The sequence below is a fragment of the Callospermophilus lateralis genome, chromosome 8, assembly GCF_048772815.1.
Source record: "Callospermophilus lateralis isolate mCalLat2 chromosome 8, mCalLat2.hap1, whole genome shotgun sequence".
In the NCBI taxonomy this organism is placed as follows: Eukaryota; Metazoa; Chordata; class Mammalia; order Rodentia; family Sciuridae; genus Callospermophilus; species Callospermophilus lateralis.
In genome coordinates this window covers 42428480-42448246 of record NC_135312.1, presented here as the reverse complement: position 1 = coordinate 42448246, position 19767 = coordinate 42428480, and the positions used below count along the sequence as shown (strand labels likewise).

General features: G+C 35.0%; 1 protein-coding gene across 2 annotated transcripts in view; it reads right to left on the bottom strand.

Moving 5' to 3' along the window:
- Positions 1 to 19767, bottom strand: part of Polr2b (RNA polymerase II subunit B) — a 45900-nt gene that overhangs the window by 1707 nt on the left and 24426 nt on the right. For both annotated transcript variants that reach the window (XM_076865356.2, XM_076865357.2), the window contains 13 exons: positions 17830 to 17973; positions 17456 to 17595; positions 17240 to 17351; positions 14241 to 14395; positions 13140 to 13338; positions 12674 to 12842; positions 8046 to 8142; positions 6948 to 7042; positions 5649 to 5899; positions 5477 to 5566; positions 5067 to 5174; positions 4192 to 4305; positions 3629 to 3789 (listed from right to left, as the gene is read on the bottom strand). In XM_076865356.2, the coding sequence (XP_076721471.1) occupies positions 3629 to 3789; positions 4192 to 4305; positions 5067 to 5174; positions 5477 to 5566; positions 5649 to 5899; positions 6948 to 7042; positions 8046 to 8142; positions 12674 to 12842; positions 13140 to 13338; positions 14241 to 14395; positions 17240 to 17351; positions 17456 to 17595; positions 17830 to 17973 (1835 nt within the window). The remainder of the gene's footprint in view (positions 1 to 3628; positions 3790 to 4191; positions 4306 to 5066; positions 5175 to 5476; positions 5567 to 5648; positions 5900 to 6947; positions 7043 to 8045; positions 8143 to 12673; positions 12843 to 13139; positions 13339 to 14240; positions 14396 to 17239; positions 17352 to 17455; positions 17596 to 17829; positions 17974 to 19767) is intronic.

Below are 19767 nucleotides of genomic sequence, written 5' to 3'. Positions count from 1 at the left end.
CAGGGATTAACTAAATGGTAACTGAAGTGGCAGGGTGTGGCTCAAGGAGGTAGGAATTAGGGCATGGCTTTGGGGTATATATTTGTATCTGGCAAGTGGAGATCTCTCTCTCTTTGCTCCTGATCACCAAGCAGGCTAATTCCCTCTGCCACACTCTTCCACCATGATGTTCTGCATTACCTTGAGCCCCAAGAAATGGAGCCGGCCTTCTATGGACTAAGATCTCTGAAACCCTGAGCTCTCAAATAAACTTTTCCTCCTTTACAATTGTTCTGGTCAGATCTTTTAGTCACAGCAGCAAAATAGCCAACTAAAACACCTAGCATTCTCTCTGCCTGATAGGAGAGAAAGAAGCCTAACAACATTTGATGTTCATTAAAAGGTACCCAAATGGAAGATAACATTAGATCTCAAGTAGAGCATATAATTTTCCTCATAAAATACAAAGTGTATAGGCTCATCATGTTATCATTTAACTTTCTAGAATTCAACTGTATATTCAAAAGTGAATTAAAAAGTCAATCTAAACAAAGCAGCTTCTCAATGAATGAGTCTCCCAGGAAGGAAAGCCTGAAATAAAAGCAATGTTGGCAACTGTAATAGAAAAACAGGTTTCCCCAACACAGAAATGAAACACATTGTACAAGTGGATGATGGCAATTTTCATAACATAAAATACATAAAATAAAACCAATGGGTTTATTATAGTATTACAAAAAAAAAAAAAGTTCCTGCTGAGCCAGGTGTGGTGGTGCACACCTGTAATCCCAGTAGTTCGGGAGGCTGAGGCAGGAGAACCAGGAATTCAAAGCCAGCCTCAGCAATTTAGCAAGAAGCTTAAGCAACTCAGTGAGAGCCTGTCTCTAAGTAAAATACAAAATAGGGCTGGAGATGTGGCTCAATGGTTGAATGACCCTGAGTTCAATCCCTGGTACCCCACCCCCCAAAAAAAGGTTCTCCTGATAGGCAAAATCACAGCCTCTGAGACAAGAGTCCCCTGTGTTTCTTTAAAAAAAAAAAAAAAAAAAAAAAAAAAAAAGGTCATTGTTCAACTTTGGAAAATGCTAAACAACCTTTACCCTGCCTTTACCATAAGAACTACATAACAGGTAACTAGTTAAAGAAAAATGAGAATGAAGAAGGAATGATAAAAATTAGAATCTCATCAGTTTGCAATCCCTTTTTCATCAAGGGCTTAAGGCAATGATCATTAGTAGCTACTAAAATCATAAAAAAAAAAAAAAAGAAACGCAACCAGACATTGGAAGTACATAATACCACCTAAGAGGTATTACTGTAGAAATCTCAAGCCTGAGGCCAGGCATGGTAGCACATGCCTGTAATTCCAGGAATTTGAGACACTGAGACAGGAAATTATAAGTTCAAGGTCAGCCTCAGCAATTTAGTGAAAACCTGTCTCAAAATAACTTAGGGGTATAGCTCAGTAGTACTGCACACTAAGTTCAATCCTCAGTACATTAAAAAAACAAAAAAAACCAAAACCTCAAACCCTAAATATCAAACTTTTTGATCAAATTAGCTATTTATAAAAAAAAAAAAAACCACAGCCCTGAGATGTAATCAGCAAAATCCAGACTAATTAAAATCTCCAAAATAGTCCCATTTCTTCAATAACCTAAAAGAAGAAAAGGATGGAGGTCAACTTATAGATTTATTTTTTTTCTTTAAAGAACTTAAGAAACATCAATTTCAGGGCTAGAATTGGGCTCAGTGGTAGCATTTGCCTAGCTGTGAGACACTGGGTTTAAGTCTCGGCACCACATAAATATTTTAAGGATCCACTGACAACTAAAAAATAAAAAAAAGAAACATCAATTGCAAAACATAACCTTATTTGCATCCCGATTAAAAACCAACAAACAGTTTAAAGAATTATGTAACAATTACAAATTTGAACTCTTGAGTATTTAATAATATTAAAAAGGTTTTGTGGGCTGGGATTGTGACTCAGTGGCAGAGAGCTTGCCTCACAAGTATGAGGCATTGGGTTCAATCCTCAGCATCACCTAAAAATAAATAAATAAAATAAAGGTATTGTGTCCATCTACAAATAAAAAAATATTTTTGAAAAGGTTTTGTGGTTAGGGTTTTTTTTAAATATACTAATCTTTTAAAGCAGAGTCTCTCAAAGTATGCTCGGTAGACCGCCTGAGGGTCAAAAGAATTTCTATAATACTACTAACAATGTACTATTTGCCTATTTCACTGTGTTCACATTTGCACTGCTGATATAAAAGTGAATAAAAACCAGTAACACCTTAGCACAAATCAAGGCAAATACAACTATATACCATAAGTTGTATAGTTGTATTTGGACTCCAAGTAAAGGTCAGTTTTACTTAAGAAAATCTTTTTTTTTTTTTTTTTTGTGGTGCTGAGTATTTAAACAAGGGCCTCACGCATTCTAGGCAAGCACTCTACCAACTGAGCTACATTCTCAGCTCAAGAATGTCCTTAATGAAATAGTAGAAATGATTATCAAACCTGACCCTTTTTAATATTCCAAACAAAAAGAAAGTCCTCAAAAAGCACATCTGCTATATAATGAAGATGGCTGTCTTGGCAAAAAAGCACTTGCACAATTCTGAACAAGTCACTTTTCTCATAGAGCATACTTTTTCTACCTGAAAGCCAGCTGACACCAACCATGTTATCATCAATATTCACACCAACAATGTTAATTCAAACTTAGATATCTTGCAGACAAAGAAATGAACAAGAAATGAAAGAAAATGAACAAAGTGAACTTTTCACTCCAAGAAAAACAATTTTGAGCATCTGTTGAAAATCATGATTAAAAATTTGACCTAAGCAAAAAAAAAAAAAATCAGAATTTTAGAAAACCACCCACAACCACAGGCTTCATACTTCTCAGTGAAGGCTTTTCTAAATAACATCAGCGGTGATATTAATAAATGCAATTCTTTAACACACACACACGTGTGTGTAATGAAATGTGTCAACATTTGAAATTCTGTATAACTCAATGAACCGATATTTTCCAAATGACCAATCATGATGCTTCAATACATTTGGAAAATAACTGCAGGGCTGGGGCTGAAGCTCAGTAGTAGAGTAGCACTTGCTTCGAACTAGGGATTTAACCCAGAGGCACTCTACAATGAGCCCTATTCCTTATTTTTATAAAATTGTTATAGCTCTTTTTGTTTTTAAAATTGTGAAAGCTGGCCTTGAACTTGCAATCCTCCTGCCTCAGCCTCCAAGTCCCTGGAATTACAGGTATGTACCACCATACCTGGTCCAGTTTTAATTTCTAACATAATAAGTATTAATATATACCTGACTTGCATGAACAAAAGCTCTCTAGGGTCACAGGATCAAGAAATTTGAGAACTACTCTTTTATAAATATAATTGAATTATTTTAAAAAGAAATTATATGATGTCTGGGCCTAGTTTAAAAATAATCATGAGTTATTCCAAGTGGGGATATGGATATGGTTATAAAATTGGTCACGAGTTGATAACTAGAAGTGGGGTGACAGGAACATTGGCATTTATTATACAACGATCCCTATTCCTACATGTTTGACATTTTTCAAATAAACAACTAATTAATAACAAAGATGATGAAGAGGTGCTCTTACCGAGATCTCCCCTCCATGGGCTGTCTATTTAGGATCTGAATAGGTCCCCTAGCACGAGAATGAATTTTGTCATCCACCATATGTTTCAAACGCTGGTAGTAAGTCGGGCCAATAAAAATTTGTGATGTGATTTTTCGACCAGTGAACCCATTGTAGAGGACCTGAAACAGACAGATTTTTGAAGCACAGAATTAAATATATTAAATAAGTTCAAAGGACATATGTACATGTACTATATAATTCCATTTGTAAAATCAAAACAGACAAAACTAATGTATAATGTTAGCAGTCAAGAGAGTGGCTAGCTTGCAGTGTGGGTGGGAGATAGTGACTGGAAGGGAGCTTCTAGGCATAAAACAGTAATTTTCCTTTCTAGATCCTGACATTAGTCATGCAGGTGTGTTTGTTTTGTGAAAATTCATCAAGCTGTCCATTTATGATTTGTGTACATATTTGAAAATATGTACTATACTTCAATAAAAGGTTTGATTTTTAAGAATAAAACTACACACATACAAAAAAAGAATACACATAACAAATTACTACAGTAATAGAAAATATACCTCATTTCCTCTGAGATGGTAGCCATAATCAGACAAAAGATTAGAAATCTTCTGTACATTAACAGCATCATTAAATGGAGTGGCATCACCAATTTCACCCTTGTTAGCCGATACCTTTGAAATAAAAGTATTGAAAATGCTACTTCACACCAATTGAAAAAGAAATCTTAATAAAAATGCTGCTTCCATTTTGTTTCCCCTTAGAAGTTATACATTAATAAAAATACATTCAACTATAAAAACTCTTTCTGTAGTAAGGAAAATTTAGGACTTAAAAGCTGTAAAATATCAAAACTCATTTTATTAATATCTTCCACAAAATATTCATAACAAATCAATTAACCTAAAGAGGAAAAACTCAAATTATAAGCCTTCAAATACAAATCTACCCATGGGCTAATGTATAAAAAGAGTTAGGACTCCCAAATACTTTTGCTGGCTCAAGGAAAATGACATCATTCATGTATAAGCCTATAGCCGTTCTATCTTATTAAGACACTTAACATTAGAAAACCTCCACGGAAAGATAGATGCACAGCTGAAAATACAGCTATAAAATTACTTAGTTCACAATGAACTAACTACCAATAAATTAATTCTTCCATCTGTAGAAAAGAACCAGTTAATAAGATAATCATCTATGTAGACAGAAGTTAACGTGTCTTAAAAAATTCTTTCTTAGCCATAATTTTGCAAATTAAAAAAAAAAAAAAAAGAAAGTGGAGGAAGGCAGAATTGTAAATAATTTGAAAGCAAGAAAATAAGTATATAGCTTTAAACAAAGTGCCCTGGCTCAAATATAAGAGAAATAATCTATCATCATTTTGAAAAAAATCATCATTGTACAACCTGTATTTTTCAAGACAATCTCTTACCTTCCCTTGAAGACATTCAATCAAGTGACCAATAGTCATACGAGAGGGAATGGCATGGGGATTTATGATGATATCAGGGGTAATACCTTCACAGGTAAAAGGCATATCCTATAAAGAAAATATTTTTAGTAAAAAAACTTAAAAGAAACTGAAAATCTTACTTTTATTTTCAAAACCAAAACTGACATCGCCCCCAAATTTTGCATGTCCTAAATCTGTTCAAGGTGTTATATTCACATTCAACACTAAAATTTAAGATTTAATTAAGTTAAAGAAGATTGTGAGAAGTACTGCCCATAAAAGAAAATAATTAATAAACTATACTATGTTTAAAAAAACAAAAAACTGTGATTTAATAAAATGTTCAACAAAACTTTGGGTTAGGAGTGAGTGAGATCAAAGATACCTACCTCTTGTCTATACTGAATACCACAGGTACCCTTCTGACCATGTCGACTAGCAAATTTGTCTCCAATTTGTGGAATTCTAACAGAGCGTACCTAAATTCACATAAAAACAGGTGAAGTGAAGTTGGTTTATTTCCTAAAACCAGTTACACAGAATGAATAAAGCTATACTCACCCTTATTTTACAAAACTTATATCCTTCCTGGTTGAGAGTTACCATAACCTGATCCACAATGCCTGTCTCGCTGGTTCTAAGGAAAGTGCTACAGTCTCTCTTGGTATAGCGTCTATTGGTGCTCTCCAATTCATCTTCATTTTCAGGCAAGGTGACTGTTTTGCCTATAATAACATCATCTCCAGATACACGAACACCTGGAGCTATCAAACCATCGTCATCCAGCTTGTCATAAATGGCATGCCTCATACCTGTGAGAAAACAGACATAGAATTTTCTGAAATGATATTCCCATACAGAAAAGTAATGAAAACGTCCCACAATCTCCAACAAAGATTAAAATTCACACACTTCAACAAGTTCTAAGTCGGTGGGAAGTTCACAGAAATCTCTACCATCACAAATCATGTTTAGTAATAAGTCCTTATTGCAAATATTACAAACTATGCTGAATTCTGTAATGCCTCATTTTTAAAATAAAGTCTGTAAGGAAAAAGAACACTGGACTGAGCAGATGGTCCCATGACAGACATCTACTGAGTGGCTTTGGGTAAGTGTGTGTGTTGCCATCTCCACATCATATGAGACAAAGAAAATCTGTGTCCTCTGCACATGTCCTCTCACAGAATGATGAATTCCATCTTGTGCTGTCTTAACTCCACTGAACATCAATTCATTACCACATAAAACACCCAATGGAAATGAAGTAACAGGAACAAACCTAAAGAAATGGAATGTTTACCTTTATGCAATGCCTATGAGAAGTTAAAATTGTAGAAGACACCACATCCCCCTGGGAACATCCCATCTATCCCACTGTATAAGTAGTTTTTAGATATCTATGAAAATAAATAACAACTAGAAAGTAATTTGAGTTTTCCATTAGAAACAGCAAATATTTGATATGTTCTCATTTATTTTTTAAATGTTTACAAATATTACAGTCACACCACAGTCTGGGAGAGAAAAGGAGAGCTCCCATGAAAATATACAAACTGAAAAACAAGTATAAATACAGAACAGTGAGAACAGGGCTACAAGGTACAACCCATGAATTACGTAGCCTCTTTGATTTTTAAATTTCCTCCCGTTGCAGGATGACCATAAGGGAAAGTCTACAATAGGAACATTTCTTGAAGGTGCAAAAAGTTTGGGCAAATACATCATGAATTCTAAGAATAACATGAAAACACATTCCCATATTACAAAATAAGGGGGGCAAGGGGCACAACCTGGCAAAATTACTTAAGAAAACTACAATAAACTAAATTCCACAATTTAAATGTCAATATCACTTACCTTGGCATGTTTCACGTGTAGGCTTCTCAAAAACCTCTTCTTGATCAAATCCTTTTTTAGACTCCTGTTCTTTGTATGAGCGATAGAAAACAGACCTAAAAACACATGGTTTGAAAGATAACTCCCATTTTTCTATTAAATAAAAGGACTTGGAATATACCAACAATTTTTCATTTAATTGATATTTGGGAGATTACCTAAGCCATGGATCTAGGGACAAGAGTAATTGCACTAAGGATCAAAGTTCAATCTTAAATGGGCTACACACATGTAGCATTTGACTCAAAATCTTAACCACCTGGAAGGACTCACAGTCACTGAGACCAAACTCCTACCCAATACAAGAGAATCCCCTTCATAATAAACCTGAGAGCTTGTCACCCAGGGACTGCTTAGACATTTCCAGTAAAAGTTTTCATAGTAAATCATAATGTTCAACATCTGAAACTACACAGGAACGGAGGAGGGGAGAAACCCATCTTCCCCTCTAAAGTCTCTATTTTTTAAATAACCTTCATAGGCCATAGATTAGAGTTCAATAATTTTGTCAATAAAACCACTGAAGTGAAGTATAACAGAAAACATAGTGAAAGAAAAAACACTTAGCATTTTAACAGTACTTACTGATGAGTTCTAATATTATGAGCTTTGTTTTTTTTATTTATTTTTGGTACCAAGGATTGAAGCCAGAGGTGATTAATCACTGAACCACATTCTCAGCCCTTTTCAGTTTTTTATTTTGAGATAGGGCCTTGCTAAGTTGCTGAAGCCAGCTTGCAATCCTCCTGCCTCAGTCTCCCAGGTTGCCTGGATTACAGGCATAAGCCAACACGTTTGGCTCATTTCTTCTTTGTATGTTTCTATATTATCTAAATGCAAATGTGTATTTGCTTACAAAAGAAAAGACCCAACCAAAATATTAACATCTGAAAATTCAGAGGGACACAAGCAGCAGTATCCTCAGCTATCTGGACCATCAATCAGGCCTTTTGCTTTTGGAAGCAGGGCATAGTCAAACCTATTTTAACTATTTTTTATTTTTTAAAAAATAATATTTCCACTGTATATCTGTTTTGACAAATTTTATAAGAAGCTGACCTGAAAAAGCCTCGGTCTACAGCTGAACGATTCATGATAACAGAGTCTTCTTGATTATATCCAGTGTATGATGCAATGGCCACAATTGAGTTGATACCTACCATGAATTTAAAAGCATTTATTAAATCATTATCCAGGGGGCAAAGAAAAAGAGCCCTTTATTGTAAATCCATTTTACTCAATCATATTTGCCATAAAAGCTTAGGGTGTTTTTAATCATGGCAATTGTCAGTATACTCTTCCTTGATTAAGAGTCTGTGAGATAACTACTCTGCTGGCTAAATGTTTCGTACAAGCAAATCCTAAGCCTGCCATTCCCAATGTAGCCACTTTTATAATCAATAATTATGCACACAAGTTGCCTCATATTTATAATACCTCCCTAAGTCAAGTTCTATGATCTGCTCATAGCAACCCTATGCTTCAAACAATGTGCTACTGAGAAGCTACCTAAATAATTTATCTATGATCCCAAAGTTAATAAGGCAATAAGCTCAAGCCCCAGCTCCTTGCCTCCTGATTTCCAGTCTTAAGTTTGAAACTGGTACTACCCTGCTCCTCTCCCTATCCCACCGAAAAAATGGCACTGTATTTCCCACCACAAAGCATTTCTTGTTTGCTTCCCCCAAAACAACTTTGATAAATTTATAGATAAAGTAACAAGTATTAAAGAAAGAAGACCTAGTCCCCAGGAACCAGGCACTGGGAAGGGTGGGGTAGAAAGAAAGAAAAGACAAAACAAACCCCAAACACCACACCACTATAAAACAGTAAACTGCAATATTAGAAATCTGAACATATAGTTAACACAGCAACACAATTTATACTTATAATTTGTACTCCACATTTGAAACTACAGAATACAAAGAACTAAAATTTAAATGACTAAATATTTTGGCTGTATGAATAAATCATTAATATTTGCCTCCTTAAAGATAAATTCAATTTTTAAAAACATTCATGTACTCTTTTTTTTTTTTGTTCCAAGTACTGGTGATTGAACCTAGCCCTATCATTAAGTCTCATTAAGTTGCCCAGGCTGGCCTTAACTATCAATCCTCTTGACTCATCCTCCTGAGTCACTGGAATAATGGGGTATATACGGCACCTGGCTCATTTACTCCTTTATGTGTACAATAGGGGAGCAACAATTCTAACAAGTAGAGAGGTACAGATAAGGGGTGGCAGGAACTACAGACACAAAACATAGTCACTTACTCTACGGGGTAAGTGGGTTCATAATGTAGCCATGCAGCTGGTGTCAGGTATGGCCAGGGCCAAGAATTCAACCAAGATGGGGTTATATAAATAGACTGAGCAAATATATTGAGAACAAAGAGAGCTAGGAGTCTCATGATCAGGGAATGGAATTCTACAATAAACTTCACTGTTGGAATGGGATAGGAATACTGGGATGAACCAATGGTTAATATACAGACATAAATTCCCAGCACAAAACAAAAAACAGACACAAGTATCTAAGTGTGCATATGTATATGTTTAGCTCTATCAGCTGAAAAGAATTACAAAGAATGATTTTTAATTAGCAATGAGCACACCTACCACCCAGATTCTGGTATCTAAATACTATCTTCCACCAAAAAGAGAAATGGCTGAGTCTAGGTTTACGAGAAGAAAAGCACAAGATAAGGCAAAATGTAAAGAAGTGCTGAAAGAATGATATGGACCTATCAGAAGTCATATTGAAGCCAGGCATGGTGGTGCATGGAAATTGAGGCAGGAGGATTGCAAGATTAAAGTCAGTCTAGGCAACTTAGTGAGATGCTGTCTCAAAATTTAAAATTTTAAAAAAACTGGGGAGGTGGCCAGGCATAGAATGCCCCTGGGTTCAATCTCCAGTATCCTGAAAGGGGCAAAAAAGAAATCTTAAAGATGATCCTACTGGCTTAAATCTGGAACAATGTGAATATCAAAGTAAGGAATGATAGAACTGCAAGCCACCATTTTGCAGCAATCATCATCTGACAAAGAACATTTATATGATCTCAAACTATCTTCCACAAAAGACTTATAACTTACTAATAAGTACAAAACACAATTAACAAGTAAAGAAACCTCACAGTCACTGGGATTGCTGACTACCTGGGTGTCAATGTTGACCTGATGGACTAAGGACAATGTCCTTGTTTTTAAGAAACATTCCCTAAAGAATTAAAGATTCATGTGGCTTCTACAACTTACTTTTACATGGTTCAGGAAAAGAAAGAAAAAGAAGAAAATGACAAGGCAAACATGACAAAATGTTAACTAAGAAATCTGGATAAAAAGTATCCAGATAATAATTGGATGCAATGGCACATGCCCACAATTCCAGTAACTCAGGAGGTTAAGACAAGAGGATCCCAAGTTGGAGGCCAGCCTGGGCAACTTAGAGAGACCTTATCTCAAAATTATAAAAAAGGCTGGGGATGTAGCTCAGTGGTACAGGACCCCTGGGTTCAATCCCCAGTACCTTTTAAAAAAAAAAGGTATGTAGGGCTGGGGATGTGGCTCAAGTGGTAGCGCGCTCGCCTGGCATGCGTGCGGCCCGGGTTCGATCCTCAGCACCACATACAAGCAAAGATGTTGTATCCGCCGAAAACTAAAAAATAAATATTAAAAAATTCTCTCTCTCTCTCCTCTCTCTCTTTAAAAAAAAAAAAAAAGAAGAAGAAGTGCTCTGACTTTAAAAAAAAAAAAGGTATATAGGAGTTCTTTGGACTAGTCTTACAAGTTATCCATAGATTTGAGATTATTCATAATAAAGCTTTTTTTTTTTTTTTTTTAAAGATACCATGATGAAAGCATGAATAACAGAACTGATGGCCAGGCTGAAGACTCTACCAGCCATGTCTCACCACTTTACATTAGTAACCTAAGAAATAACATTTTCTTTTCTTTTTTTTTTTTTAATATTTATTTATTTATTAGGTGAACACAATGTCTTTATTTTACTTTATGTGGTGCTGAGGATTGAACCCAGGACCTCACACGTGCTAGGCAAGTACTCTATCACTGAGCCACAACCTCAGCCCCTAAGAAAGAACATTTTCTCTCAAATCCAACCATACATTATATTTCTCTTATCTAGCTAAAAAGAAACTGTATTTTCTAAAAAAAAAAAGCACTGGAAGCAAAGCCCAGAGATATGAGCCTATTGCAGAAAGTCTAATGGATTTTTTAGACAAGAGTAACCCCTTGTGGAAGATTTTGAAAATAAATAATTTTAACACGAAAATCTGCTATCAGATTGTCAGAGTTCCTTTTTGAGTTAACAATTTAAAGCCACTAAAGACAAAGTTTACTAAATTGACAATAAGTTACCCAATTCAAAGCCAAATTTCTGTTAACACAATAAGATAAAGTGCCAAGAATTATTTACACAGCCTCCCCTAATATTCAATGTTCTCATCCTTCAGATTTTTCTGTACCATTTTGCCTATTGTCCAGGCTGAGACTCTCCTACAAACTCCTGATTCTGCTTATTAGCTACTTCTTAGCTTCTTTCCCAATTTCTTTTCTTGGTGCCTAAAGTTCTGTATGTTTCTAGCTTTTTTATCATTCTAAATTCTCCCTAGGCAACTTCATATTAATCTATAATTATTTTTAATATAAGAAACTTCACATAGTAGAGTTGACCTTCCTTAAATAACACTGCAACTTGCTGTTGGAAGATCACTTATAGCAACTCGAAATCAATATAAACTGAACAGAATTAATGTCAAACCTCTTCCTCCTTTTATCATAATCTCAATCTTGGTTTTTTGTTTGTTTCTTTGTTTTTCTTTTTGAAATGAAGAAATCAAATCCAGGGTTTCATGCATGGGATTTACCATCAAGCTACATCCCAAGTTCCCAATCTTTTTAAAAGACCTCTCCTCGATCACCCAAGCCATAAACACCAAGATATTTCCAATTTCAGTCTTCCCTCTCTTCATCACTCCATATCCAACCAATCATCAAGTTTTATCAAATGTATTGCAAATAGTGTCTCATTCATCATTCTTTTTCATTTCTTCAGACCTTACCAATTCATACTTGGACTACTGAAAAAAAACCCTTAAATAATCTGCCTGCTAATGCAGGCCCTAATTCTAACCTTACACTGCTGTCAAAATAATAGGTCCTAAAACAAATTTCTAATCCTATTTGCTTCCCTGCTCAAAAATGTTGGTCATTCTCAAAATAAAATCCAACCTGCTCTGATTTTCTCCACATGTTCAGACCAAGCTTTACCTCTATATATTTACATTCCAGCCACACTAAACTGAAAGGACCTCTAACTATTCCCACCTTTGTGTATCTCCGCCCTTGCTCAAAACTGTCTCTCAATTTCAAATACCCACTTTACCAGCATTACTCCAATCTAAAATGCCACCATTCCATGAAATTGGCTCTACACTTTCAACTGGAATCAATAAATTTTATTACTCTGTGCTTCCAAAGGACTTTGTAAGTCTAGAAGTTTCCACATATCCACCTTCTTACTACATTCATGCTTTCCATCACATTATAAATTCCATGAGACTAGGTACTGTGCCATATGCATTTTTTAACCCTCCCAAGAACCCAGTAAAGTGCTATAAGCATGGCAAGATCATAAAAAATGTAAAACAAACTGAACATACCTGCTGGCAACTCTCTAAATCGAAGATATTCCATAGACCGTGTAGTCACAAGCGGTTTTTGAGGATAATAAAGAACATGGGCCAATGTGTCCATACGTACATGGAAGTTGGTGATATACACTCCCATAGCCTGCTTACCCATAGCAGACTGGTATGTGTTTCTAGGGGACTAAGAGAAGAAATGAAAAGTTGAATCAATGAAAATTTAATCTCTAAAGGAAAAGATACTAACCATAAATCAGGAAAATAATTGGCAGAAAAAGTTCCTGGAAGACAAGTGATCACTGTTTGGAATAATCAATTATGGCCCATAACAATGAAACACAATAGCAAGCATGTCAAATTAATGATTCTATAGGCGTTCACAAGTTTTTCATTAAAAGTATTTTCTCTTAAGATTACACACTAACCTCTAATTTTTATAATTTTCCCCAATTTCTTGCAAATCAGAAAAAAAGCTACCAACCTGGTTATGGTCAGGAAAGGGAATAATAGATGCACAAACACCAAGAATCATTGATGGATGAATCTCACAATGGGTATATGTGGAACAATAGGCAACTTCTTTCTCCTGTAAATCATCTGGGGTCATTGCAAGCATCACTGTTTCTTCTTCTAGAGTATCTATATATTCTACTACCCCGCTGGCCACAAGATCCTGCCAACTAAAAAAGAATTCAGTTTCCTTAGTTCTTGAAATATTTTAACTAATAAGGCTTCCATAAAAAGTATTCCTATATTTATATGTACTGCTGCGGAAAAGTTCTAATATAGATGCAAGATTGTTAATAATGAAAAAAGTAAGCTACTGAACAATACTATAAATTATTGTCCCATAACTATTATTAGTTTGTTTTGTGTTGAAGATACTATACTTGTAGGGCAGGGATAAATATATAATATACAAAATAAGATCTGGTAAAATACATGTACCCTACTGTTACTAGTATTTAGTTATGAAGAGGAGAGTATGAATTAGGGGCTTTAACATTTTTTAATTTTTATATGTTGTTTAAATTTTTTAAATTAAGACTGTACATTTACATATTACTAAAAATTTGTTTAAAGAAAGTTCATCTTGGGACTGGAGTTGTGGCTCAGTGTTAGAGCATTTGCCTGGCATGTGTGAGGCCCTGGGTTCAATCCTCAGCACCATTTATATATAATATGTAAAAAAAAAAAAAAAAAAAAAAAAGTCCATCTTAAAAAGTTGTGCTGCAATTGTGTACAATGCATCAAAATGCATTCTGCTGTAATATATATCTAATTAAAATAAATTTTTTTTAAAGTTCATCTTTTAATTAAATTTCTATTATTCACATAATTATGTGTTGTTACATACATTATATTTGCTATTTTTAGAATTTGATTTTAACACATCACAAAAACTTACATACTTAAACACAATCCTATAAATCCCATGCGTTATAAAAATATATACTGGAATTAGGGGTGATGGGTGCACAAACTTGGGAACATACTATACACTTTCAAAAAATGGTCAATTTAAAATATGTGAATTCTAGCTCAATTTTTGAATGCACACATTTTTCTACTTGTTTTTTACCTGTAGTTGTTATATTCTCTCTCTTTCAATTGGTCAATATGTCTCTTCTTTAAAAGTAGCTTTTGTTTTTCCACAATCAGAAGTGGTCTACAAATACGGCCTGCATCAGTATAGATCCGAATCTCCCTCTCTCGAATATCTCTGATCATAGAAACCTATACATGAAAAGATAAAAACAATCTCATGAACTTTTACTTTCTCTATATCATAACAACTTAGCTAAAAATAAATAGTTCCAGTCAGGTACAATGGTGTACACTCATAGTACCAGACTCAGGAGGTTTAAGATGGGAAGATCACTTGAGCCCAGGAATTCAAGACCAGCCTGGACAACATAGTAAGGGCCCCCTCTCAAAAATAAAATAAAAGATCTGGTATGGGGCATACACCTATAATCCCAGCAACTTGGGAGGCTGAGGCAGGAGGATCACAAGTTTGAGGTTAGCTGCAGGAACTTATCAAGACTCAAAACAAAAAGGATTGAGGATGCAGTTCAGTGGTAAAGTACCCCTGGGTTCAATTCCCAGTACTATAAAAATAATAACAACAGTAATAATAATAAACAACATCTACTCAATTTCTGAAGCAACCAAGTATTAATAAAATGGACAAAACTTAGTTATCAATGTTCAATCTACTAAAAACCTTGGTATAATTTAAAATTCTGTAAGTGAAAAATCCTAATATTGGTTAGGATTATTATTTCCATTCGTTTCTATTTTACTTTTTTAATGCAACTACTAAAAATTTAACCTGCATATGTGGATCACATTCTTTTTTTTTTTTTGGCTGGGGCAGGGGGTGCCAGGGATTGAACCCAGGGGTGCTTAACCACAACTGTAGCACTTATTTTTTATTTTGAGACAGGATTTCACTAAGTTGCTTGAGGCCTCACTAAATTGCTGAGGCTGGGTTTTGAACTTGTGATCCTTCTGCCTCGGCCTCCTAAGCCTCTGGAATTACAGAGGTGTGCCACCACTCCTGGCTCACATTCTATTTCTATTGGACATGAAAGTATACAAACTATATTCTTTCAATTCTGCAATAAAACATATGCATTAATAAAAGTAATGCAAAATATAAAGTCAAAAAGGAAACAAATAATAATTTCCAGTGAATTATCTAGATCTCATATATAATCTTGGAAGTTGATTAATAAATGAATTGCTAATGAATTAGAAAACTGAAGAACAGATTAGTGTTTCCCCACAAAAAGACCTTTAAGGGATTGGAGATATAGCTCAGTGACACAGCACTTGCCAAGCACACACAAGGCCCTGGGTTCAATCCCTAGTACTATCAAACCCTTTAAAAAGTAAATCACATTTGAATCCTTTTACTAAAGAAAGGACTGAGTTTATTTAAGAAAGAGAAATATTTGAGTTAGTTTAAAAACCATAGTAAGTAACAAAAGTTTGATCAAAAACTCCAAGTTCAGGGGCTGGGTAGAACACTTGCCTAAAATGTGTGACAGGGGCTGGGTAGAACACTTGCCTAAAATGTGTGAGGCTCTGGGTTTGATCCTCAGCACCACATACAAATAAACAAAGTTAAAAATCCGTTGGCAACTAAAAAATATTAAAAACAAATAAATAAGCACCAAGTTCTTCTCTAAAATTAAAGGGTAAAAAGCCAAGAAGTAAAAAACATTTATATTCTTAGCCCATTTCCTATTCATAGAAAGCAATCTGAGAAGAATCATTATTTATGAGCAGAAATACCATGAATGACATTCTGAAATTCAAGAAAAGATAGTGCTTTTAAACACGATTTACTAGGATGACATAAATAGAGCTTTCCTCCTCAAAGGTCAGTATTCTGAGCTCCAAGTGAAAGAGGCATTCTTTAGTACATCTAGAGACAACTACTGGCAAGAAAGCCTACCTAACAGGTGCAACAAGTTAGAAATGATAACATACGGAAGTCTAGTCATCACAAAATATGAAAGAAAAGAAAAAGCATTAAACACCTAGAAAATAACACAATTCTCCCATTTAGGAGTCTCCCAACATAGAAAATATAAAGACTCAGAAAAAAAAGGGGGGGCATAATCAATAATCACTGACAATTTTTTCCATCATGAAAAATATAATCAGTTTTGGTTCTAGGTCCTTCTCTGAGCCTTGCCTGCCTTGGTGAGGCATTCTGTTCCTCTCTTTAAGCTGTAAATATGCCTGAGTCAAATCCCAGGGCCTGCCTGATGCAGAAGACCTGCAGCAACTCAATACTCTTCTCTGCTTTGCTAGGTGTAATGGAAGCCAGCTACTGGCTAAGCATGTTACAGTTTTTTTCCAAACCCACTTTCACCTGCACAGGCCCCAATGTATGGTATAAGCATTCTGTCAGAAGTACTTAGGTAAAATACATTATATATAGTATCAGAACAGACAGTAGGTTTGGAAGAATAAAAAGTCTAAGAAATATCCCCAAATAGTATACTAAAAGACCTATTTTGGGAAGTAATGAAGTTCATACTATATTTTAGTGACTGAAAAAAAGAAAAAACCCATCCTGATCCCAAATCACTTCAACATCCACCTAAATATAAGAGAATCTATTAAAAGTGCATCACAATTCATGATGAATCTCTGGATTCAGACAAAGGATAAGTCAGAGATAAATATTCCCATTTTTAAAAGCAGTCTCAGCTTTAGGAAAAAATCTACAAATTTTTTATATAATTTGAGTTTAAAATATAACAATGATTTCAAGTTCATGTCAAAATTTTTAGGAACATATAGTTAAAGATTAAAGCAAACAATACCTTAAATATACTTCACGCTTCAAGAAAATCTGGCTGAAAGAAAGATGCCAATATAAAAAAAAATTTCTCTATTCTTATGCCTTGTCTAAAAATCTTAGAGACCCATGCTCTCTTAGCTAATTAAAGATTCTTACTTCAGGGGCTAGAGTTGTTTCCCAGTGATAGAGCACTTGCTGAGCATGCACAAGACCCTGGGTTGGATCCCCAGCCCAACAACAACAATAAAAATTCTTACTTCAGACACAATGATGTCCATCTGACGCCGTAATTTCCTTAGGGTGTTCATAAGTTGTTCAGGATCTTTATGTATTCCAACCCAGCAGCCATTAACAAAAATCTTAGTCGCACTAAAATGAAAAGTCAAAAAGCATTTTGCACTTATCAATCATTTACTAAGCTATAACTAAAGAGTAAAAATTTTATTTAAAAAGAAAACTCCATCTATACACACTCAGCAATAGCTGCAGGAGAAATTTCTTCTAAATTTTCCATACTCCATTCTTCTAAAAATTCCAGAATTGGAGAAGGTTGAGATCCAACTGAAATATAAGCCATCAATGCTAAATTCTTCACAAGTCCTACAGCATGGCCCTAAGGAACAAATCAAGTAATTACTCACACTGATTTTACATATCTATACAAATTCTTTTCCATACACATTTTTTCTTCAACTTGATTTCAAGATTTACTTTCTAAGAACAAAATGGTTAATAATATCTTAGGTCTAAACCACAATGTATAATTTAATACAAAATGACTTCTTAATTATGTCCTATATAATCACCAGCAGGCTTTTTGATCTGAATATAAATTCTAATACATTACCTCTGGGGTCTCAGCAGGACAAACCATTCCCCATAATGTATTATGCAACTGTCTTGGTTTTGCTAGCTTGCCATCTCTACCAATAGGAGAATTTAAACGGCGCAGATGAGAAAGAGTAGATGCAAAAGTCAGGCGGTTTAATACCTAGGAGAAAAATAACGTCATTAAAGTTTGGGCATCTCTGTGATGTGTTTATCTTTAAGTGTTGCTATGATTGAATCCAGTGCTTCACACATCTGTTAGGCAAGTACTCTGCCACTGAGCTACAGCCCCAACCCCATATAAGACATTTTAAGCAAGATAAATAAGATAATATTTAGTGAGGGAAAAAACAAGCAATTCAAGCCAAATATACCTCTAAATAAATTACCCCTCACCCAACCCTAAAAAAACCCAAACCTCATCCCTCTTCCTAAGTCTTCTATCATGGTTAATGTCATCACTACCTAACTTTGATCTCCCAACCTAGAAATCTTAAAATAATTTTTGTCTCTAAATTATTCTTTCTACACATCAAACATTATGTTGTTGATTCTATCTCCTTTCACACATCAATAAATATAGCCTGTAAATTCAATCTTCAAATTTTCTAAAATATCTTACCCTCTCATCCCAATGTTACAGTAATACCTTGGATCAGCTGTTTACCTCACATGTATATATCCCTGCCTTGTTGCCTCCAATCTACCCTCCTCAGTTTCCAGAATTACTAAAACTGTGTCCATATCATTCACCTGCTTAAATTATTAAACAGGCTGACCTGGCTTCAGAAGAGCAAAATATTAAAGGCCTTCTTAATGAAGACCCAAACACTTTTCCCTACCAGTCTCCCAACATTCCTGTACTCCACTGACATTGCCACATACTTTCACCTCCTTGCCCTGGATCATGCTACTGCCACAGAATGGAATGCACTTCCCTACTGTTTTGTCTGATGAACTGTTACCACAAAAGCCATCGACTCAGAAGAATTCTCATCCGGGAAGAACTCTTCTCTTTACTATACACTATGGAATTTTCCGTCATTCAAATAGTCAACCACAAAGTCTTATAAAAGCTACTTCCTAAAAATTTCTCAAATTTGATCCCATTATCCATCTCTACAAAACTGCTCATTGAGGTCCTAATAACTTCTTATTCAGGTTGTTACAATAATCTTCCTGATAACAATCTTGTCCTTCTTATATCATTTCTCCATACTGCCAATTACTATGAATGTGTCTAAAAAACAAAAATAACCATGCCACTCCCCCTCTACAACCTGTTTCCAACCCCCCTTTCCAACTCCACCTAACCATTTGAATTTGAAAATCTTGAATTGCTCCAGCTCCAACACACATACCCTCTTTATGGCTCCATCCTTCTGTTCAGGATATTAAGAGTTTTCTGCAGTTTTTCTGTGAGAGGCTGGTTCCACCCTCCTCTCCACCAACTGTGCTTTAAGATTCGGTCCAGGTATTATCTCCTAAACTTCTTTTTACCCTCTAAGGCTATGATAAAGCCTTTCTCTAGCATTCTCACCCAGCAGGTGTGCAGGTCTCTTATTATGATACTGTACCATCTATCTACAAGTATAGTAATAAATGACTAAAGATCAGAAATCTTATTTTATTCATCTTTGTTTGTCTACAATGTAGCAGAACCTATATAACTCTACATCATGTACAACCAGACAAATAAGAAATTATATTCCATTTATGTATGATATGTCAAAATGTATTCTGTCAGGTATAACTAATCAGAACAAATTAAAAATATATTAAAGAAAATAAAATGTTGGTCTGGGGATGTGGCTCAAGCGGTAGCGCGCTCGCCTGGCATGCGTGTGGCCCGGGTTCGATCCTCAGCACCACATACAAGGATGTTGTGTCCGCCGAAAACTAAAAAATAAATATTAAAAAATTCTCTCTCTCTCTCTCTAAAATAAATAAATAAATA